This window comes from Neophocaena asiaeorientalis, unplaced genomic scaffold, assembly GCF_003031525.2.
Source record: "Neophocaena asiaeorientalis asiaeorientalis breed wild unplaced genomic scaffold, Neophocaena_asiaeorientalis_V1.1 scaffold118, whole genome shotgun sequence".
Lineage (NCBI taxonomy): Eukaryota > Metazoa > Chordata > Mammalia > Artiodactyla > Phocoenidae > Neophocaena > Neophocaena asiaeorientalis.
Genome location: NW_020175528.1, coordinates 3,911,847 through 3,937,087, shown reverse-complemented (window position 1 = coordinate 3,937,087; position 25,241 = coordinate 3,911,847). Strand labels below are relative to the sequence as shown.

Here is a 25,241-nt window from a genome sequence, read left to right as displayed (position 1 = left end):
TACATTATTAAACATATTCAGGAAGATAAATGATTATGTCCTTCCTTGCCCTTGATAACTAACATGAACTTTACAATAAACATGACGTAGCAAGTTTTAACTTTTATTCCAGTCTCTATTTTTCTCTTTCTCACAAAATTCAAAGTAAAAACAAAACAAAAAATGAAAAAACAAAGCCAAACACACACACAAATATTCAATATAATGAAAACAAATACTTAGAGTCTTATCACTTAATATTTCTAATACACACCACTTAACTGGAGTAATGCTTCTTTATGGACACTTCTGGAAATGTGAGCTTGAGGAGAAGGGAAAAAGAAAAGATCACTTTCTATCCCCAGTCTTGTCCTGATTAAACACTGCTAGGAGCTTTACCTTAACCTATACATTTTCTCCTCAGATATAGAAGGCTGTTGGAAAACTGTTTCTTTCAGTTCTCATTCCCTAATGACACCATTTGTATTTCCTGGAGAGAACATTATTGAAATATTCTCCAGTAATAAGGGTTATTAATATCCCCACTCTCTTGTCCCCAGCTGGGTCTAAGTGCATGAACGTCTCTGGTGTACTCTTCTTGAGTACAGCCATCTAAGTGTTCAGAATTTCTGATGAAAAAAATTTTTTTTCTTTATTAATATCTACTTCAAATGTTATCTTTCTTATCTTCAGGCCATTTCCTTGTCTACATGGAGATTTAGAATAATTTTCTTCCTCCATTACATTTTGTTCCTTGAAGGTAATTTTATAATCAGAGTGCACGTTCCTCTCTCTTTCTGAGGCTTCCTTCTTTCAGGCAAAATATATTAAGTCTCTATTCTAATCCTCTGGATCTTGTGTTATGCCACTTGTCTCTTGTATATTCTCAGTGTAAAGATGAGAAAGGAACATTATATTCTAAGTTGCGAAGCCAAGGATAAAGACCAAAGTAGTTATAGTTTTTCTCATCCTAACCTGTATCCAATTTCTAAAAGTCTCTTAATGTATGAATAAAGATTTAGAAAATTAGAAACCTAGATGATATTAATACAATAAATATTATAAAAAATGGACCATTGAAATTTTATGTATGTGACTTAAACCTTCCTATAAAAGTAGCAAAAATCACTACCTTTGACTTATACTTGCTATCATTATAAATGTTTATTTGCCCTGTTATGTGGTGTAACAGAGCCTGTAAATGTCTTATAAGTCTTGTGTTACCCAAGAGAGATTTTCAATCTTAACTTTTTTATTTTACTACTTGTGCTTTTATTTACTTTTCTTCAAAGTCTACATCTGTTTTTATAATGTCATCACACTTTGATTTGAAATTGTAGCATTTAATCTTCTTTAACATCTTCTTGCAAGTATACTTAATATGGTTTCATAAAAATTCAATTAACATATTATTATTAAAGAAGAAAAATAGACAAAAAAGCAGGTTTTAATAGGTCAGCTTAGATTATAGACTTTGTAAAAGTATGTTCTTAGGCTGGAATAATTCTTAAATGTCATTTAATCGTTTATTAATTTTCAATGGTCCATAAGCTTGGTTTTCCTTGTTGTCTAACACACTTGATTTTCTAAAAGTATTTGTGCCCAGAAAGATTTTTTTTGTAAATACAGACAATATTCTTTTAAAATTTTATGGAAAGGCGAAAGATCTAGAATATTTAAAACAGTTTTGAAAATGAAAAATAAGAATCACTCTACCCGATTTTTTTTTAAAAATAGATCCTTATTGGAGTATAATTGCTTCACAGTACTGTGTTATTTTCTGTTGTACAACAAAGTGAATCAGCCATATGCATACATATATCCCCATATCTCCTCCCTCTTGAGCCTCCCTCCTACCCTCCCTATCCCACCCCTCTAGGTCGTAGCAAAGCACCAAGCTGATCTCTCTGTGCTATGCGGCTGCTTCCCACTAGCTAACTATTTTACATTTGGTAGTGTATATATGTCGATGCTACTCTCACTTTGCCCCAGCTTCCCCCTTCCCCACCCACCCAGTGTCCTCAAGTCCATTCTCTATGTCTACGTCTTTATTTCTGCACTCCCACTAGGTTCATCAGTACCGTTTCTTTTTTTAAATTCCATATGTTTAAGGAACCTCCATAATGTTTTCCATAGTGGTTGTATCAATTTACATTCCCACCAACAGTGCAGGAGGTCTACCCAATACTAAGTCCTACCATATACCTACAGTAATCATGACAGTGTACCATCAGAACAGGAATAGACACATAGATCAATGGAACAGAATTGAGAACCCAGGAATAGAGCCACGCAAATACACCCAATTGGTTTTTGACAAAGGTACAAAAGCAATTCAATAGAGCGATTAAACATCCATAGGCAAAAAAAAAAAAAAAATTTTTTTTTCAAAGAAAAAAAAAAAAAAAAAAAAAAAAAAGATCCTCAGCCTAAAACTCGCCACTTATACCAAAATTAACTCAAGATGAGCATGGACTTAAAGGTAAAATGTAAAGCTAAATAACTTTTAGAAAAAATTTTAAAATATAGGGGAAAATCTTTGGGACCTAGAGCTAAGTAAAGAGTTCTTAGACTTGGCTCCAAATAGATGATTTATAAAAGGAAAAATCAACAGATTAGACTTTATCAATAAAAAGCTACAAAGTGGGAGGAAATATTTGCAAACTATATATACAACAAAGGACTATTATCTAGAATATATAAAGAACTCTCAAAATTTAACAAACATCTAACAATTCAATTAGAAAATGAGATAAAGACACAAAGAGCCATTTCACCCAAGCAGGTAGATAGATCACAAATGAGCACATTAGAAAATGTACAATACCATTAGGAAAATGGAAATTATAACCCCAATAAGCTATCAAAATGGCTAAAATTTAAAATAATGACAACACTAAAGGCTGGTAAAGGCAGAGAAACTGGATGACTTATTTATTGCTGCTGGGAATGTAAAATGCTAGAGCCATTCTGGAAAAGTTTGGTAGTAATTTCTTTTAAAAACATGCTATAGGGGCTTCCCTGGTGGCGCAGTGGTTGAGAGCCCCCCTGCCGAGGCAGGGGACACGGGTTCATGCCCCAGTCTGGGAAGATCCCACATGCCGCGGAGCGGCTGGGCCCGTGAGCCATGGCCACTGAGCCTGTGCGTCCGGAGCCTGTGCTCCGCAACGGGAGAGGCCGCAGTAGTGAGAGGCCCGTGTACCGCAAAAAAATAAATAAATAAATAAAATATATATAAAAAATTAAATTAAATTAAAAAAAGAAATATAATGTTGGACACGTGAAACATGTTGTAATATATACAATGTTATACATATAAATTTAAATAATGTTACTTCAATAAAATTTTTAATTAAAATCAATTAATTAAAAAAATATGCAAATACCATATAACTCAGTGATTGCACTCCTGGGCATTTATCTCAGAGAGCTGAAAACTTACATTCATTCACACAGCAGCCTTATTTGTAATAGCCCAAAACTGGAAACTACCTAGGTGTCCTTTAACAGATGACGGTTAAACAAACTGTGGAATATCCATACCATGGAAATACTACTCAACAATAAAAAGGAACAAACTATCAATACATTTGGCAACCTGGATGAGTATCCAAAAATTACACTGGGTGAAAAAAAAGCCAATTACAAAAGGCTACATACTTCATGATTCCATTTATATAACATTCCTGAATCGGCAAAATTATAGAAATGGATGATTGATTGCTGGCTGCCAGATGTTAAGGAGTTTGTGGAAGAGAAATAGGTGTGAGTATAAAGGGCAACATGAGAGATCTTTATGGTGTTGGGAATGTACTGAATCTTGACTATATCAGTGTCAAAATCCTGGGTGTGATATTGTACTAGACAGTTTTGCAAGACGAGATATCACCGCTGGGGAGAAAATGGGGAAAGGGCACACAGTAAGTCCCTATTATTTCTTACAACTGCATGTGAGTCTACAGTTATCTCAAAATTAAAAGTTTAATTTTAAAATATAATTGTGTTTGTCAGTAAATTGTAAAGATAAATTCAATGAAATGAGAATGACACTCGTGCTGATGTTTCTTTTCCTTCTTTGGTTTTTCTCCATCAGGTTTGCGAGGAGCGATAGCTTTTGCCTTAGCTATTCGGAACACAGAATCTCAGCCCAAGCAAATGATGTTTACCACCACTCTGCTCCTCGTGTTCTTCACAGTCTGGGTATTCGGGGGAGGAACAACCCCCATGCTGACTTGGCTTCAGATCAGGTGAGTGACACCGCTTAACAAAGGAAATCATTATGAGGCATGGCTGCACTGTTTCTGATGTTGCTGACTGGTCAAGAGTACGATGGCATGTCTGTACACTAACTTTCCCTGGGGTCAAGTTGACCTTCATTCACAAGGTGAAACAGTATGACCTATCACCAACAGAACTGACTTTTCCAAGAGTTCTAGAAATCTCAGGATGATGTTTATAGTCTACAGTCCCTAGAAATGAATTTCTTTATGAATTTTTCCATTCAATCATATTTACTGAGTATAATGTGATAATCCATGGAGTTCACAAAAGTGAGTGAGACATGAGTCTTGTCCTCAAGTTACTTATGATACAGTAGAATTTATAGAGAAAAAACTATAATACCAAGGAGAAAATGAATTTGCTTTGTTTTTAATTTGTCACAGCACTTAGGATAGAATTAGAGACACAGGAAATGCTTAAACGTATTTGATTATTCAACCATATGTTTGGCCAGAGGGATGCTATAGACACAGATTAGACAATTTCTTAAAGGAAATCGGGTCAAGGCTTCAGTTAGGGGCCATCCAGTAAGCAGTGCTTGGAAGATGATTGCTATTAACCCAAAGTATGCAGGTAGTAGAAGATTCGATGAAAAATGAATAGCTTGTACCAACTGTGAAAAAGTAAAATGCTGTTGTCTTTGTTTCTTTGATCTGGGTCCTCATTTTCACATCCCAGAATGTAACAGTGCTTTCATAAATCACATTTTACTTTCCAAAGCCCTGCATCTTGATGATCATACAGCCCCTCCCTGGTCCCCACCCATTCTCTGTGAGGCAAATCCATACCCACCATCCCTGACAAGAAAAGATCCATCTGACTGGGAGGGGATTCCCAAGAAGATTTTTTTTCAGGCAAGGACTCTGTTATTCCAGCACCAATGTAGTGCTTGGCACATAGTAGAATGGAATAAATAATTGCTCCATGAAAAATTGAATGAATATAAGTACGCATGTAAATTCCTTTCGTTAAGGCTTTACTGACAAATTTCTATCCATCTGACAAATAGAAGCAGAAGCAGGACTCATGAGTTTAGGGTAAGAAAGCTTATGTCTAAACTGGGCCAAGTGGTTATGCGTTAAATGCAATTCAAGGAGAAAAGGACCTCTTCGAGTATTGTGAATATTGCTAAAACATAAAAGGGCTTTGACCAAAGGTTGAAATGGAGAATGTTTTGAAATACTTGTTGAACTATTTTCTAGGCATATAAATGTGACCTTCAGTTTCTTTCACGGTGGTAGCTGCTTATAGGCTCCTCTGGATGAGCACAAATATTTTATTAAACGCTATAGTATTGAGTCTCCTGTAAACTGATAGTAAGATAGTGGTGTGTTCAGGTTTCGGGAAAAGAAATTCAGTAGGTGGATCCATGCGTGGAAAAATTAGGACTTGGAAAGCAGAAGTTAGAGGATACCAGTCCTCACAAGATAAATGTATTGAATGCTCTATCAGGTAAATTAGAATATTCAGAACACAAAGTGATGCTTTATTTCAGAACATAAAGTGGCAACATTTTCTTAAAGTAATTCAAATATAACTTATTTTCTACCATTGTCTTTCTTTACTCTGAAGGATTTGTCCCAAATCAATATATGTTTTACCCTAAAATGTTTACCTAACTCTACTGTAGCGTTTTCCAAAGGTATCCACTGACTTCAGATAGATGTTATAGCTCATGCAGTCTCTTGATATCCAGATCAGTAGGGACAGGGTAATATAAAATGGGGCCTTAGGCAGGTTAGAATGTTTATCAGGTTATAGGACAGGGACTAATAAAGAAGGATAGTAATGTCAACTATAACGTCCACAGGTGAGGGGACTGGAGGTCATCTTAGGCCAGTGTTATTATGGCCTGCTGGGAGGCACAGCATGGAGTTCCCAGGTCATGGAGATGCCCCAGTGCCAACTGGCTCCAAATGGCCCAACTGATTCAATGCCAGACTTGTCCACCAGCCAGGAGGGGAGAAGAGTAAAAGCAGGACTGTGATATATTTAAGGGAAGGAGCTGACAGGGCTCTGGTCCAGCAGACCAGGTGGAAATCCCAGCTGGGAGCTAGAGTGTTAATCTGAAATCAGGGCATAAACCCAGTCAGAGAGACAGAGACCCAGTCATGAGGAAATCAGAGGGGATAACTGAGCTTTATAGGTATGTGTGTATCTAGGAAGTCAACCCAGGTAGACAGGATACAGGGCAGCGAGACCAAGTTAAGACCAAAGGCTCTCAAACTTTAATGAACATCAGAACCAACTGGAGGGCTCACTAAACACCCGCATTGCTGGGCCCCTGCCGCAGAGTTTCTGATCGAGTAGGTCTGGTTCAGGGCCTAAGTATTTGCATTTTAACCACACTGTTCCAGGCAATGCTGATGCTGCTTGCTCTAGGACCACATTTTGAGAACCACTGGTTTAGACTTATAACCCCACATAGAGATGGAGCTAATATTAAATACTGTCAGATTTGGCTGGGGTTGCCCAGGGCCCCACACCTGAGCCTCAAGTTTAAAAATTTTAGCACCTATGCTGGAGGGAAGCAGGGGCTAATTTGAAGAGAAAAATTCATTTTGCATTGATCAACGAGAAGGAAATAGAGCACAATAGAATAAACATAAAAGAATAGGATCATAAGTCAGTGTGTGTTCAAACACACACACAAGCACGACATAAATTTGGTTTGACCATGTTATAGTGATACCAGCATATGCTCCACTTCCACTGTGGTTTATAATGCTATCAAAGAAATCCTTCATTTCATTATCGCTTTTAAATCTTCCCGGACCGGGGCACGAACCCATGTCCCTTGCATCGGCAGGCGGACTCTCAACCACTGAGCCACCAGGGAAGCCCCCTTTTTTGATTGTTTTAAATTTCTACATTTTTTTTCCTCTTAAGTTATTAGGTATGTACTTGAGTTTATTTATTTATTTTTTAGTCCCTATAAAATTTGCCATTCAGCTGAAAACTACCACAGTAAGATGCAGATTAAACGTTTTATGTAAGGTAAAAATTGATAATATTAATATGAATTACACTTTGATAGAAAAACTTTAAAACAGCAATGACTTCGTGCTTAAAGAGATTCAGCATGATCTTAACATATGAAACAAATTCTCCATTGGTTAAGTTTTATCCTACGCACATTCAAATTTCTTGTCCTAAAGCTGTTGTTTTTTTAACAATAACAAATATTTTTAATGCAGCATTTGAAATAAATCGCGAACCTTTGTTTCTTAAAATTCTAGAGAAAAAGAAAAGACTCCCCCAGTATTATTTTGGAGGTTTTCATGTAAAAGAAAGCAGAATGGGTTCTCGGTTAGAATCCAGATCTCCTCCCTTCTGTGAATTACATTAATACTGGTGGTGAGGAAAACCCAGCTCCCAGTCTCCGAGGACTAGCTCTGCTGTTAGCCAAGAAACAAGAGATCAAAGGTGTCAGGCTTTGCCCTACAGAGGCCAGTAAACAGTATTGTCCACCGAATAATTACACATGCCTACAAATACACCTCAGAAACCAGTGAGGCAGGGCTCTCCGGCAGTGGTAAGTAATCTGGGATGGTAACCCCATCCTTAGTTTAGGGTAGGGTGTCACGTGGAGTTAACAGAACTCATGAGAATGGAGCCCATACCACAGTGCAATCCTTTCCTGGCTTCTCCCAGATAGGAATGCTGGAGCCATCTCTTAGAAATACCTCAACCACAGTACAGAAAGCCTTGCACACAAGAACAATTCAGAACTTGTATTCCAGACAATATGAGAAAGTGCCCCCAGCAAGATGACTTCTACAGCTTCCAGATTTTTGCTTCGAACATCTCAGAGTAATAGTTGGCTTTTATTGACTATTTACTCTGTGCTAGATATTTAGAAAATAAAGTGCCAGGCATAAGACCTCCCTGTGACTCAGCCTCTAATCTATAAAATGTCCCCGTATAGCAGTAGCAGTAGCTACCTCCTAGGGTGGGTGAGGCCTTGCAAAGTGGCCCAGGGTCACCCCGCTGTCTGGCTACAGAGTCAGACTACAAGGCCAGGCAGCCTGAGCCCAGGGCCTGCGCTCCCAACTGGTTCATTCTTCTGCTGCCCCACATAAATGAGCTAATTCCTGAAGCCTGCAAACTACCTTGATTAACAAATTCTCTGGGGAAAAAGAGATGTACTTTTATAAGCAAGACAGGCCAGTTAAAAACAAACACAGGAAATCTTCATCCCTCATGAGTGATGGGGTTGACCTGCTAGTGCCGCACAGAAGTTTCTTGCTGCAGATTTTTTTCCTTGACCTAGAAAAGTTAAAGGTAAACAAGGCCAGCCCTGATCTCAGGTAGCCAAGCAGGGACGTTTGTCTTCCTCAATTATAGGAATTTGGAATTAGAAGAATTTGTTACCCTCAGACTCATTTCCCAACCCCATTTGGGATCCCAAGTCAGCCTGCTGTCAGCCCCTTCCTCAGACCAAACAAAAAATCACACATACCGCCCTGTGTCCCTTGCAGAGTGAATAACTTTTAACTAGTGCAATGTCTCCACTACCATTATTTTAGTTAAGTATTTAAAATTTATTTGGGGTTTATGGCCCATCCTATTTTATGTCATCCTAGAATGATTCCTTTATCATATATACCCACTGGCTACACAGTTTATAATAACAGCCACCATGGGAATGCAAACAGTGGTAAGGAGAGAACTGTCTTTAGTGATATTTTTTAATCTTAACAGTAGAGTTAAATACACCTGCTTACATACAGACTTCCTTTATTGCTGAGGTGAGGCAATGTCAAATTTATATAATGGAGGAATACATATAATCAAGTTCTCTTCATATCCAATTGTGTTCTGCCTGGTTTTCTTTCTAGCATCCAAAGTCTCATACCTGCTTAACAATTCACTTCACTGGTGTATTAACATAGTAGATCAGTGCATACATTCTGCAGGCAGACGGCATGGGGCCCAACCATGCCTCCCTCTCTTACTAGCTGTGGGACCTTGAGCAAGAAATTTAACCTCTCTATGCTTCAGTTTTCTCATTTGTAAACTTGGAACAATAATAATACCTACCTCTTTAGATTTTTATATGGATTAAGTACTGCATGTATAAATTTAGGGCACACAGTAAGTGCTCAATAAATGTTGCTGTAACACTACCCAAATGATCACCTATGAGCCTTTTCTTATCCAAACACTCTTCTTCTGCCTATGGCATATATATACACACACACATACATACATATAAAGTGTTATTAATTAATTGTATTTATGAAAGCATGGTTTACATGGGGAATAGAAAGAAAGAGCCTCTGGGGAGCTTAGTTCATTTTTTGTAATGATTAGATTCATCAGTTTTACAGGCAGCTCCTATTTCTGCATTCAAAATGATAAACCTCTTAAGGAAAAATGCTCACAAAAAGCGTTATATTCATCCAACAGCTCAGAAAGATTCTTTCTAGAACATGCTTTATTTCCTTCTGAACATGATAATCTTTGCTTAGGATCTCTTCAGATATTTAATTTGCACCGCTTCATCAATGTGTATCAATTCATTATTTTGCATTGACCGTGAACCAATTTGTACATTTTGTCTCAATTTTTATTAATTGGCAGGTCCGAGAAATACCCTTTGTCAAGAAACGTGGAAAACCAGTTTACTCATTTGAATGTAAACTTGTACTTAATATCCCCTACCTCTAACCCCCATTTAAAATTATGTTCTATTTTCCATAGGCTCTTCTAAAAAATGTTTCACAACTCCAAATATTTATTGCTTAAATCAATCCAGTTTGACATATTTTATTAAAGATATTGTATAACTCTAGTAACCTATTGTTAACCTAAATATATCCTAGGTTTTTAACAAGCAGGGATTAGCAGCTCCTAGATTTGCCTCCAATGCCATCTGGGTTCTTTACTATGCTTTCTATGTACCGAATCTTGCCGGTTTCAGAGATAATAGTCTTTATGTTCATAACTGCCAGCTATCCTCCACTAGGTGTGTTCTTATTTATCTTCTCCAACATGCTCTTGAGAACATCGATGTTAATAAGCTTCACCCATTTATCAAGTTTACCAAACAGTGAACATTCTGCTCTATCAAAGAGAACTTATTAGCTTGCTACCATAAAGTATGATCAAATATAGGTGCCTTACTTTAAGTAATAGATGTATCTTTACTTTGGGTAATAGGTGAAGTCTGAAAAAAATATATTTTAAATGCAATAGTTGGAACTTGTGATCCAAAAGACTACAGAGGGGTTTCAGTTCTGATCAAGACGGTGTAAGCACACTTACTCCCCTCTGTCTCTTCCAACGAATGCAACTAAAATTCCTGGCCAGAATGAATGGAGCAGTCATCTAAGGACTCTTAAAAGCAAGTGGTAGCAGATAGATTGGGGAAGGAAACCAGAATTCAGAGTACTATTAAAAGAGTGATGAATTTCCCATTTTTTTTTCCTCTCTGGAATCTCTTCACCTGAACTCAAAGGCAGTTTAAAGGCCAGAACTGCACAACAAGGAAGAACTGCAAAAGAAATTATCTGTTTTGGACATGAGGAACGGGACAGAGGACTGCTGTGGGTCAAAAGAGTGGGGGAAATCCCCTCTTTTGTTTGTTATCATTTACTCCACTCTCATCCCAATACCAGGCAAACCTGAGGCAGCAGTGATAATGATGGCAGCAACAGCTGAGTGGACCCCAAATTCCCAACCAGAGGAACTGAGGTCCAGAGGCCTTGGGAAGAAGTCCCACTGCATTTTTTTCTCTCTTAATCTTATCATTGCTTGAGCTTGGAAACAGGCCCAATATTATGAAAAAATCATGGGAAACATGTAGCAGTGTAGGGAAACGAAAGCCCTGGGCTTTGGGAAGCCAGAAAATGTGGAAGACATTGTGGAGTAGAGGGAGCACAAGAAAGTGATCCGATAAAATTGTGTGTAAACTTTTGGGCTCGCTTCCAAGCTATGTAAGCATGTATCTGAGCCTAAACAGCACACCAAAGTGTGAGACATGAGCTACAAGATAGAGCATCACTCAGGTCCCAGACTATACACTGGATGGCACACATGCAGGACATGTGTGGATCATAGATCAAAATGTAAAATATAAAACTTCTAAAAGGAAACATAAGAGAATAATCTTCATGACTGTAAATTAGGCAAAGGAGTCTTAAATATTGTACCAAAAGCATCATGTACAAAAGAAAAAAATGATAAACTGGACTTCATCAAAATGAATATTTTTCGATTTGCAAAAGACACTGTTAAGAGAATGAAAATACAAGCTACATACTCACACTTAAAGAGAATGCATTGCTGGTGGGAATGCAAAATGGTATGGCCAATCTGTAAATCACTTTAGCAGTTTCTTATAAAGTTAAACATACAATTATTATAGGACTCAACATTCCCTCTTCTAGACATTTAGCCTAGAGAGCAAAATGGGGATAAGAGGATCTGTCTCTGAAGATTAAATGTGTGAACATTAAATAAGAAAATACATGTTAAAGTCCATTAAGCAGAACTAAGCACTCATTAGTAACCTTATTTTACTCACAGCTTTTATTAGAAATGTCAGATAAATTTTAATAGTATTTTCAGCATATATTGAGATAATCACATAGTCTTTTCCTCTACTTTATTGATGTGATGAAATATATTGATAGATATCCTGGTATTGAATTTTTCCTACAATTCTGCTATCTATAACAATAACTGAGGTTAGTCTATACTTTTTCTTTTTGGGGGTAGAGGGGGCTGTCTTTATTGGGTTCAAATAGTGTTAAGGATGTGCTACATTCATAGCATGAGCTAAAGACTTTTCTATTTTTTCATGGCCTGAAATAGCATAGCATAGAAATGATCAGATTTTTAAAGGCTAGTTAGGAGTCAGCTGTAAAACCATCTGGTTCCTGGAGTTCTTTTAATGATGGGTTTTTAATCAGCCTTCTAGTGTCTCCTACGGTAATTGGTGTATTCAAATGTAAAATTGTCATTTCTTTAAACTCAGAAATGGTCAAGTATTGTCAATTTCATATAGTTCAACTAAAAAGGATATCCATATACCATTTACCTAGTTTTATCCACTGTTAATAATATGCCCGTTTTGCTTTCTTGCCTTTATATATACATATATATCACATATATACATATATATATCACATATATTAAATGTGTTTTTATTTATTCTTTTCTTTTTCACTGAATCATTTCAATGTAAAAACAGACATATACTTCTTATCTAAATACTAAAGTATACAATTTTGAAAATCAAGGACATTCTATTAGGTAACCAAAATACCATTACTGTGTCTAAAAATATTAAAAACAATTAATAATTTTATCAGTACATACACAAATTTCCCCAGTTATCGCAAAAAAAATTATGTATAGATGTTCTTTAATTCGTGATCAAATCAAGATTATGTATTATATTTGGTCAATGTTGGGTTTTTTTTAGTCTCTTTAAACCAGTTTCTCTCGTTTTCTTCCCCATGACATTGATTTTTAGAAGAAACCAGGTCAGTTGTTTTGCACACTATTCCACATTCTGGACTTGTTTGTTTCCTCCCAGCATCCATTAATATGTTCTTCTCTCTGCTATATTTCCTGTAAACTAGAAATTAGGTCAAGGCTCGAAATTCAGGTTGACCCTTTTAGACAAGTACATTCATTGGCAAATGCACAAGTCTTTCTCACTCGTTAGGGGTATGCTTCAAGTACAACTGTTGGACTGTACTATTCCACATGGTACCTGGTAGCCCCATGTCTTTTGACCATGTGGATGTGGCTAGTCCGAACTGAGACTTACCCTGCTGTGTAGTGAACTGTGTCCTCTCAAAATTCATATATTGAAGCCCTAATCCCCAATGTGAGTATACTTGGAGAAAGGGCTTTTAGGAGGTAATGAAGGTTAAATGATATCATGAGGGTAGGGTCCTAGCTGACAGGACTGGTGGACTTGTAAGAAGAGAGATCGAGATCAATCGCTGTCTCTCTGGACGCATGCTCCATGGAACGCAACGAGGACACAGGGAGAAGGTGGCTGTCTGCAAACCAGGACGAATGCCCTCACTAGAACTTAGCCATTCTGGCACCTTGATCATAGACTTCTAGCCTCTAGAACTGTGACAAAATAAATGTCTGTTGTTTAAGCCAAAAAGAAAAGAATATTCATTGGTAATGCTCTATGCTTAATAATGTGTATTTCAAAAAATTAATAATGCGTATTTCATATGAACAGGCACGTAAGGTCAAGCTGTCCCACTCTTGGTGATGCTAAGTTTGTTCATATGGTTACAGTGCTAACCCCCATTGTAAAGGTATAGTTTTACCTTTGGAATTAGCTTTTAACCTATGCGGCAATACTTGAGCACTGTGTGAATCTCCTGTCTCCAATCTCTCAGTAAGCCACTGTTTTTAGCATCCATTGATGATCCTTGTCTGATTCAGTGATTACATTTGAGATGATTCAGTTTTGATTTCCTTTGATAGGTAATTTTTTGACAGTTTCTTAGTTTACCAAACGATCACAGTTTTGATCACCTTTTTAAAAATTTATTTCTAATTTATCAAATTATGAGAATATTATCAGTAATAATTCTACTTTTAAAATGTAAGATTTTCGGGACTTCCCTGGTGGTCCAGTGGTTAAGACTTTGCCTTCCAATGCAGGGGGTGTGGGTTCGATCCCTGGTCAGGGAGCTAGGATCCCGCATGCCTTGCAGCCAAGAAACCAAAACATAAAACAGAAGCAATATTGTAACAAATTCAACAAAGACTTTAAAAAAATGGTCCACATCAAAAAAAATTTTTTAAATAATAAAATATAAGTTTTCTTTGTGATCAAGTACATGACTGATTTGGGTGTATATTCCAGGGACATGAAAAGAAGTATATTTGCTATTTTTAAGAAAAAAGTTATGTACATATGTATTGAGTTTCTTGGTTATGTTACTCAAATTCCCTGTATCCTTATCTATATTTTTACTAGATGTCAGATTCTGAAAGAGGTACATTAAATTTCCCACTATAATTTTTTTTTTGTAGTCAAGGTCTTGCATTCTAATTTTATACAGTCTTTCACATATTTCTGATGTGTTGTGTATAGTACACCATTTTATGATAGGGAATCTTCAAATTGTCTGGTATGTCTTACTCATCCCGGAAATGAAACTTAAAATGGTTGTATCCTTCTTATATGTTCATGCCCCTCTTCTATTCTCTAGTTCTCATAATGTGGAATCTTAAAAAGTAATACAGCAAAGTCATTTTCATTAGCACTAGACAGTGGGGACTCCCTATTTCCTCCATTTCATTCTGGCTATAAGTAAGCAGTGAGCTAGTAGATTTCAGTGTTTTCATCAACATCATTTCATTCCCTGAAGTCCTTAACTTCTCTTCAGAAAATAAAGTCTTATTTTTTTAATCTATTATAATCTTTTACCTGCTAGTATTCACTTTAAACCTTATGGTTTAAAATGTGTAAAATCCAAAGAATTACAATAAAGCTCCCATTTAGCATCTACCCTAGAGACCAATTGCAGGCCAAAATATGGGATTTTAACTGGAGTTTTTAAAAATAAGTGTTGAATTCTATCACACAGAGTCACTTGGAAGAAATTGCTTAAGACAGGGAATTGCCCATTAGAGGCAAAATATGCTTTCATGCAGATTTCATTGTATTCGGTACAAGGAATGTTTGGAAGAGTCTTAGCTGTTCTTTTCTTTTCTTTTTCTTCTTTTTCTTAATGGGCAGAGTGTTCTGTGCTTCCCAGTGCTAGATCTGTAGTGCAGAGTATAACTGGCCAGTTATGAAGCAACACTCATGTTTGGAGATGAGCGTGAAAAGCATCTCAACAGTTGACTTCTCAGTGGCACTGGCTGCTTATTTCTTATTTTCTGCAGGATTCAACGCATATGTCAAAGGTCACCGCATGTCCCCTTGAGCTCTTTGTCACTGTTTCTCTTTGGGCACAGCACCCACGCATGAGTCCCCACCAAGCAAATGATCATCTTTGTTTGGAAAGTTCCAGCTAAAATGCTGGGAATGGGTTTGGTTCAGTCCATTCTGGGGCCACCACAGCCTGGGTTTCCTCACCTGCCCCTCTGCGTGGCCCTCCTGGGGGTCTGCCAGGGAATGCAGCTGCCTGCCTGCAGCCTCTGTCCATGTGGGTTGCAGTTTATTCTGGTCTAGCCAGCAAAATAATCCCACCCTTCTCTTTTTTTTAAATTTTACTGTCGCCATGGATCTACTCATTTTTATACAGCACTCTTAGCATTTCAAAGGGATTCTCAGAGAAAGGGGAGAAAATACAAATGTTTGAAACAGTAATCTTAATTCTATTTTTCATGAGCCATTACCAGGCATTTAAGCAGGTGTTTAATTTTTATGAGTATAAACTAATACATGCTTATTATATAAAATTAGAAAACTAAAAAATTATTTTAAAAAATGAAATTCATCTGAAGTCCTTCTATACAGAGATAATTACTAACAGTACTACATTTTTCTGTAGACTTTTTTTGGAAATCAATTTTTTTTAAACAAAACTCAGATCTGTTACTTTTTTACTTAAAATATACCATGATAACTTTCCAATTTTATTAGCTATCCTTTGAAATTATGTTTTCAAGGACTGAATGACAAAATCATATGAATATGCCAAAATTATTTATCTACATCGGCATTAGATTAGACTAGATTTATTTTAAACTGTTATAAATGATGTAATTATTTCATACATACTTGCATAAAACTTTTAGTATCTCTGATTTGTTTTAGAATAAAAATGAAATTAAGGAGTCACGGGTAGAATATTTTCTACAGCTCAAAATATATTTTGCCAAATTGTTTCTAGTGAGGTCAGGTTCATTTAAACACGAACAATGTAATCTATTCTCTCCTTGATGACTTTCCAACCTGTTTCTTATAGTCCAGGATTACTGCATGTTTTGAGGATGCCTAACAGTTTTCTAAAATTTTATCCTGATTCCAGAAGCTCATTTCTTCTAGGTCTTCAGGAAGATGTTCGTTTTTCTTCATTCTATAAAACATCTTGGTAAGCTCTGTGTGATTCTTCTTGTCTCCAGTAGTATTTGAATATGGAGAAAGATTTCCAGACTTGGTATTTGCCAACAGACAGGTATGTGGATTGCCCCTGGCTCCCCTAAACGGCCATCTGGTTGTTCATTACATTATTTGCTGGGAGCCATAGCAAGCAAGTCAATTTGCAACATCTGTAATCTAGGCTCTAGGATCAAGCAAATATTCCTCTTTGAAGCTATGTCCTATGTGTAGAATTTTCTGTCATCCTCACTTCTCGGTCTTGAGGCCCTCTGAACCAATGCTGCACACTCTGCTCCTGGCATCTCCCCACCTGCACCCTGGCTACCACTTTACTTATGGGACATTTATACCCCTGGAATGCAATGTGCCATTGCAAATGCTGACCTCTGTCCCCTGTCCTTTCCTTCACTCATTCACAGTCATTCAGCAAATATCTATTGAGCTTCTCTTCTGTGCCAGCCACCAGATAAAGCATAGAATACAAGAAACCACAGTCCCTGCCTTTGTGAGGGTGACACAACACCCCCAACTGCCACCTTGTATCCCACCCTATGACTTTCTTCTCTAGGTTGTTTGGTTGATACAAGTTCTCTAGGTTGGGGCAGATAGTGGGGCGAAGAACGTAGTGTGTTTCAGCTGTCTTGCAGACAGGCAAGGATGCTGTATTCCATGAAGTGGGGTAGGGGTAAGGATAGGCCACTGGTTGCTCTTCTCAAAATAGCTTATGATTATTTTTTTTTTAACATCTTTATTGGAATATAATTGCTTTATAATGTTGTGTTAGTTTCTGCTGTGTAACAAAGTGAATCAGCTATATGTATACATAGATGCCTATATCCCTTCCTTCCTGTGTCTCCCTCCCACCCTCCCTATCCCACCCCTCTCGATGGTCACAAAGCACCGAGCTGATCTCCCTGTGCTATGCGGCTACTTCCCACTAGCTATCTATTTTATATTTGGTAGTGTATACATACCCATGCCACTGTCTCACTTTGTCACAGCTTACCCTTCCCCCTCCCTGTCTTCAAGTCCATTCTCTGCATCTGAATCTTTATTCCTGTCCTGCCCCCAGGTTCATCAGAACCATATATATATATTTTTAGATTCCATATATGCGTGTTAGCATACAGTATTTGTCTTTCTCTTTCTGACTTACTTCACTCTGTATGACAGATTCTAGGTCCATCCACCTCACTACAATTAACTACTGGTGTGAGGTGATACCCCATTGTAGTTTAGATTTTCATTTCTCTGATGATTAGTGATGTTGAGCATCCTTTCATGTGTTTGTTGGCAACCTGTATATCTTCTTTGGAGAAAAGTCTATTTAGGTCTTCTACTCATTTTTGGATTGGGTTTATTATTATTTTGATATTGAGCCACATGAGCTGCTTGTATATTTTGGAGATTAATCCTTTGTCTGTTGATTCGTTTGCGAATATTTGCATTGATCTATATTTCTGTTTTTGTGTCAGTACCATACTGTCTTGATTACTGTAGCTTTGTAGTATAGTTTGAAGTCAGGGAGCCTGATTCCACCAGCTTCGTTTTTCTCCCTCAAGATTGCTTTGGCTATTTGGGGTCTTTTGTGTTTCCATACAAATTGTGAAATTTTTTGTCCTAGTTCTGTGAAAAATGCCATTGGTAGCTTTATAAGGATTGCATTCAATCTGTAGATTGCTTTGGGTAATATAGTCCTTTTCACAGTGTTGATTCTCCCTTTGGAAGATTTTTAATCACAGTTTCAATTTCAGTGCTTGTGATTGGTCTGTTTATATTTTCTATTTATTCCTGGTTCAGGCTTGGAAGGTTGTGCTTTTCAAAGAATTTGTCCATTTCTTCCAGGTTGTCCACTTTACTGGCATATAGTTGCTTGTAGTAATCTCTCATGATCCTTTGTATTTCTGCAGTGTCAGTTGTTACTTCTCCTGTTACATTTCTAATTCTGTGGATTTGAGTCTTCTTCCTTTTTTCCTTGGTGACTCTGGCTAATGTTTTATCAATTTTGTTTATCTTCTAAAAGAACCAGATTTTAGTTTTATTGTTCTTTGCTGTTGTTTCCTTCATTTCTTTTTCCTTCATTTCTGATCTGATCTTTATGGTTTCTTTCCTTCTGCTAACTTTGGGGTATTTTTGTTCTTCTTTCTCTAATTGCTTTAGGTGTAAGGTTAGGTTGTTTATTTGAGATGTTTCTTGTTTCTTGAGGTAGGGTTGTATTGCTATAAACATCCCTCTTAGAACTGCTTTTGCTGTATCCCATAGGTTTTGGGTGGTCATGTTTTCACTGTCATTTGTTTCTAGGTTTTTTTTGATTTCCTCTTTGATTTCTTCAGTGACCTCTTGGTTATTTAGTAGTGTATTGTTTAGCCTCCATGTGTTTATATTTTCTACAGTTTTTTTCACTGTAATTGATGTCTAGTCTCAGAGCATTGTGATCGGAGAAGGTACTTCATATGATTTCAATTTTCTTAAATTTACCAAGGCTTGATTTGTGACCTAACATATGATCTATCCTGGAGAATGTTCCATGAGCACTTGAGAAGAAAGTGTACTCTGTTGTTTCTGGATGGAATGTCCTTTAAGTATCAATTAAGTCCATCTTATTTAATGTGTCATCTATAGCTTGTGTTTCCTTATTTATTTTCATTTTGGATGATCTGTCCATTGGTGAAAGTAGAGTGTTAAATGTCTGTATGTGTCCCTAGGTCTGAAGTGGGTCTCTTGTAGACAGCATATATACAGGTCTTGTTTTTGTATCCATTCAGCCAGTCTGTGTCTTTTGGTTGGAGCATTTAATCCATTTACATTTAAGGTAGTTATAGATATGTATGTTCCTGTTACCATTTTCTTAATTTTTTTGAGTTTGCTTTTGTAGGTCTTTTTCTTCTCTTGTGTTTCCTGCCTAAAGAAGTTCCTTTAGTATTTGTTGTAAAGCTGGTTTGGTGGTGCTGAATTCTCTTAACTTTTGCTTGTCTGTAAAAGTTTTAATTTCTCCATTGAATCTGCATGGTATCCTTGCTGGGTAGAGTAATCTTGGTTTTAGGTTTTTCCCTTTCATCACTTTAAGTATGTCCTCCCACCCCCTTCTGGCTTGCAGAGTTTCTGCTGAAAGATCAGCTGTTAACCTTATGGGGATTCCTTTGTATGTTATTTGTTGCTTTTCCCTTGCTGCTTCTAATATGCTTTCTTTGTATTTAATTTTTGATAGTTTGGTTAATATGTGTCTTGGTGTGTTTCTCCTTAGATTTATCCTGTATGGGACTCTCTGTGCTTCCTGGACTTGACTATTTCCTTTCCCATATTAGGGAAGTTTCAACTATAATCTCTTCAAATATTTTCTCAGTCCCTTTCTTTTTCTCTTGTTCTTTGGGACCCCTATAATTTGAATGTTCATGCATTTAATGTTGTCCCAGAGGTCTTTGAGACTGTCTTCAATTCTTTTCATTCTTTTTTCTTTATTCTGCTCTGTGGTAGTTATTTCCACTATTTTATCTTCCAGGTCACTTATCTGTTCTTGTACCTCAGTTATTCTGCTACTGCTTCCTTCTAGAGAATTTTTAATTTCATTTATTGTGTTGTTCATCATTGTTTGTTTGCTCTTTAGTTCTTCTAGGTCCTTGTTAAATGTTTCTTGTTCTTTCTCCATTCTATTGCCAAAATTTTGGATCATGTTTACTATCATTACTCTGAATTCTTTTTCAGGTAGACTGCCTATTTCCTCTTCATTTGTTTGGTCTGATGGGTTTTTACCTTGCTCCTTCATCTGCTGTGTGTATCTCTGTCTTCTCATTTTGTTTAACTTACTGTGTTTGGGGTCTTCTTTTTGCAGGCCGCAGGTTCATAGTTCCAATTGGTTTTGGTGTTTGCCCCCAGTGGGTAAGGTTGGTTCAGTGGGTTGTGTAGGCTTCCTGTGGAGGGGACTGGTGCCTGTGTTCTCGTGGGTGGGACTGGATCTTGTCTTTCTGGTGGGCAGGGCTGCATCCTGTGGTATGCTTTGGGGTGTCTGTGAACTTAGTATGATTTTAGGCATCCTCTCTGCTAATGGATGGGGTAGTGTTCCTGTCTTGCTAGTTGTTCGGCATGGGGCGTCCAGATGGAGGAGAGATGGAGATCTCTGGGAGAGCTCTCTCTGATTGATGTTATGTGGGGCCGGGAGATCTCTGGTAGTCCAGTGTCTTGAACTTGGCTCTCCCACCTCAGAGACTCAGGCCTGACACCAGGCCAGAGCACCAAGACCCTGTCAGCCACACAGATCAGAAGAAAAGGGAGAAAATAAGAAAGAAAAAAAAAATTTTTTTAATAATAAATTAAATTTAAAAAAATTTTTTAAATAAAAGAATAAAAAAAGAAGAGAGCAGCCAAACCAATAAACAAATCCACCAATGATAACAAGTGCTAAAAACTAAACTAAGATAAACATAAAACTCAGAAGGAAATCAGTCACAGACTGCAAAATCCAAGTCTACATTTGCTCCCAAAGTCTACCACCTCCATTTTGGGATGATTCATTGTCTATTCAGGTATTCCACAGATGCAGGGTACATCAAGGGGGTTTAATCCACTGCTTCCAAGGCTGCAGGGAGAAATTTTCCTTTCTCTTCTTTGTTCACACAGTGCCTGGGGTTCAGCTTTGGATTTGGCCCTGTCTCTGCATGTAGGTCACCCTTAGGCCTCTTTTGGGAAATCTGAGATCTTCTGCCAGTGTTCAGTAGGTGTTCTGCAGGAGTTGTTCCACATGTAGATGTATTTTTGATGTATTTGTGGGTAGGAAGGTGATCTCCACGTCTTACCCCTCCACCGTCTTGAAGGTCCCTCTTCCAGCTTATGATTACTGAAAACTCCTGTGAGATTCTAGCACTAGCCTGCCCTTTATTTTAGGTTTTCAATGGTATTGGAGTTGTTTGCCTTTTCTGGGCCTTCAAAAGCATTTTAGTAGGAAATTAGGAGGGGTACCACTAGGGACTGCTAACGTGAAACCATTTTAAACAGAAGTTACACAGGGCATTTGCAAATTTCGACTTGCTCTGTTTCCTTTATTCAAGGTAAACTTTGAGGCAAACATTTTCGCAGAAATTTTTTGTTGGCAACACAACAAAAGTAGCACAAAAGTATAGGAATAAATATATTTTGTAAAGCTACTGATGATTATTGATAGTATAGTTTTGATTTTTTTGTTTTACTTAATATTTTTGCCTCCAATCCTGAACACAAACATCTGGCTGTGATTTTGTTTTTTTCTGTCACTGAGCCAGATCCTGTCTAACTCAGTAGGATACTAAGGTGAAATGAAAATCTGGCCTGTGTTTACATCCTACAGTTAACTTCTCTTTGGATTGTTCAGTGTGTCTCATAACTTCTAATACATGCTATAAAAATAAATAGCAACATCGTAATTTTGTCTTCTGCCAAGTGTATTTGTGATAGGTGGGGCTTGCGGGGGCATACAGAGGTAGTTTCAAGTACGTGTCGCACATCAAATGGAAATGGGAAAAAGGCAGAATGTTGCTGATGGTAGCATTCTCTACCTTAGACTGTGAGACTCCCAAGGGCATGGTCTGGATCTCTTCCCTTTGTCTCCTAGCTTTTAGCATCATGCTTGGCACTCAGAAGGCACTCAGGGCCTTTGAGGGCTGCGCAGAGATAATCCTAAAGTTCCCTAACCCATGAACAACCCCACTCTGCTAGACAAGCTCATTCATACTTTCTCTCCTCCCCGCAAACCCCCATCACCTCATCCCCAGCTTTTCCTTTCCTTTGATGAGCTTCTCAATTCACTAAGGAAACAGAAGTAATCAGAAGATCATTTTCACAAGCTCCCCCTTTATCTACCTACTTCCCTGTATCAATGCCTTTAAACTCCACCTTGTTGTATTACAAGGGACAAACTTATCTCGCTCCAGTTAAGGCTCATCCTCCTGTTCCTGTGTTACTCTCATCCTCTCTCACTTACCGGAAGACATCACTCCAGCATTTATCTCTCTTCTCTCTCATATCATCATTTGCCCCCATGTGCCCCCTTCCCGGAATAATTGAAAAACCTAGTGTTATCACTCTCATCTGAAGTAAAAACAAAAAACCTTTCCCGCCCACACATCCCCCTCCAGCTATAACCTCCTTCTTTGCTGTCCTTTAGAGCAAAATCCCTCAAAAGAGGTTTCAAATCACGGTATCTATAAATCCTCTCCTCCCGATCTCTCTTGAATGTACTCTGATATTGCAGTGGCCCTCATCATTCCGCCAAACTGTCCTTACCAGTCTTTTTTTCAGGAGTTCCCTGACCAGGGATCGAGCCTGGGTCCCCTGCAGTGGGAACACGGAGCCCTAACCACTGGACCACCAGGGAAGTCCCTGTTCTTACCAGTCTTGATGCTCCCCTGCATGTTGCTAAATCCAATGGTCAAGCCTCACTTTTCATTTCATTGGTCAATCAACAACATTTAACTCAACTGATCCTCCTTTTTACTTGAAACCTTCTTCGCTTGGATTCTAGAACATACTCCCTCTAATTTTCCTAATACCTACTGTGCCACTCCTTAGCTAGTCAGTTTTTGCAGCAGGGACAGTAGCCCAAATATCTCAGTGATCTGCAACCACAAAGGTGTTTGTTGATGTTTGATGTCTGTTGTTCAAGTTATGTAAAGTCTAGGAGTCACCTACATGTCTGCTTGACTCTATTGGGCTCTACTTAGCTGCAGCTCGGCTGGGCTTGACTCCTCTTGGCTGCCGATTGGCTGGAGCTCTGCCATCTGTTTTCTCATCCTAAAACCCAGGCTGAGGAGCAGCCTTATCTGGAACATGCTTCTCTCCCATGACAGGAGAAAGGGCTGAAACTTCCAAAGTCTCTAAAAGCTTCCACTTGGACGTAGTGTGTATCATGTTTACTCACATTCCACCGGGCAAAGTGAATCTGTGAGTCACATCATGTATAAGAAAGGGATAACACAGATGAAGCTTGCCCCTCCCCTTAAGCCCCTGAGATGAGGTTCATTGAGACCGTTGACAGGCTTGATGAATGTCCCCAGAGGATTGAGAGACCCAGTGTCAGACCTGCTGCCTGACTCACCTGGAGAAATCTAAAGAGCCAGGAGCTGGCTGAGACAGCCTGCGACAGAGTGAGAGCTACAGTTTAGGAAGTTGATGTGTTTCCACTGAGAACGCATCTAAGGAGCATGGTTCCTATTGACGGATCATGTGGTGTAATAGGCTGATCCTGTTGTGTTGAGTTGTCATAGACCTGGCCCTAGAATGTCACCTGGAGAGGTCACAGCGGAAGGAATCCAGGGCTATACAGCTGGTTGTTCAGGGGCCAAAGGAGGGGTGGATGAAATGCACAAACCATGTAGGAAACCACAGGTTAGAGAGCCCTCACAAATGCCCACACCAGTCAACTTCCAACATCTGTCACAGCCAAAGGGAAATGGCACCTTAGTTGTGCCAGACAAATGAAACCTTTCTTGCCTATTTACTTCTCCTCCTTCTCCTGTCCCCTAACCTTGGAGAAGCCAAGCTAGCAAGTAGGAGTGGGGTGGGAAAGATCAGGAGGATCAAAAGAAAGGTGGATCCTTGCAGCAGGCCCAAGCTGGCGAAGGGAACTCACTTGGAATGAAACTCAGATTCTGATATTATTACATGTGACTAAACATAATTATTACCTGAGACTATTTCTGTGATTACAAGTGACCAGAGGACTCTTTTTTAAATTATTTTATTTCTTTTTGAATAGGAAATGCATATATAAAGTACAAAATTTGAAAGATACAAAAGAGTAAATAATGAAAAGTAAGTCTGCCCCACCCATATGTATAACATACTATACACACTCTCTTTTATAGTGTATTTTATTCAAGTAGAGTTGATTTACAACATTGTGTTAATTTCTGCTGTACAGCAAAGTGGTTCATATATATACATTCTTTTTACATTCTTTTCCATTATAGTTTATCATAGGATATTGAATATAGTTCCCTGCGCTATACAGTAGGACCTTGTTGTCTATCTATCCAATATATACTAGTTTGCATCTGCTAATTCCAACTCCCAATCCATCCCTCCCCCACCCTCCTGCCTTGGCAACCACAAGTCTGTTCTCTATGTCTGTGAGTCTGTTTCATAGATAAGTTCATTTGTGTTGTATTTTAGATTCCACATATAAGTGATATCATATGGTATTTGTCTTTCTTTTTCTGACTTACTTCGCTTAGTATAATAATCTCTAGGGCCATCCATGTTGCTACAAATGGCAATTTTCATTCTTTTTTATGGCTGAGTACTATTCCACTGTGTGTGTGTACATATATATATATATATATATATATATATATAGTACCACATTTTCTTTATCCATTCATGGGTCAATGGACATTTAGGTTGATTCCATGTCTTGGCTATTGTCAATAGTGCTGCTATGAACATAGTGGTGCATGTATCTTTTTGAATTATAGTTTTGTCTGGATATATGCCCAGGAGTGGGATTGCTGGATCATATGGCAACACTATTTTTAGTTTTCTGAGCAACCTGCTTACTGTTTTCTGTAGTGGCTGCACCAATTTACATTCCCACCAACAGTGTAGGAGGGTTCCCTTTTCTCCACACCCTCTCCAGCATTTGTTATTTGTAGACTTTTTAATGATGGCCGTTCTGACCAGAGTGAGGTGATACCTCATTGTTTTGATCAGAGGACCATTTTTTTAAGCTATCTGAGAGTAATAAAAAAATCGTAGGACCAGCCCCACAGAAGGAGTCTGTAGAAGCAGAGGTGTATGTGTGTGTGTGTGTGTGTGTGTGTGTGTGTGTGTGTGTGTTGGGTGGAGGGGAGAGAGGCCTGAGAAAGGTGTTTTCTTTCTTGCTGCATGAGCCACATTCGCTCCAAGGGCTCTTGACCCCTGGGCTCGTTGCTTCCATCGGCCTGGGTTTTCTCCATACTAAGAAGTTACATCA

General features: G+C 38.1%; 1 protein-coding gene across 1 annotated transcript in view; it reads left to right on the top strand.

Annotated features, from left to right (window-relative positions):
- SLC9A9 (solute carrier family 9 member A9) overlaps positions 1-25,241 on the top strand; it is a 532,106-nt gene that overhangs the window by 341,371 nt on the left and 165,494 nt on the right. Inside the window, exon 12 of the mRNA XM_024769140.1 lies at positions 4,073-4,226. Within this exon, the coding sequence (XP_024624908.1) occupies positions 4,073-4,226 (154 nt within the window). The remainder of the gene's footprint in view (positions 1-4,072; positions 4,227-25,241) is intronic.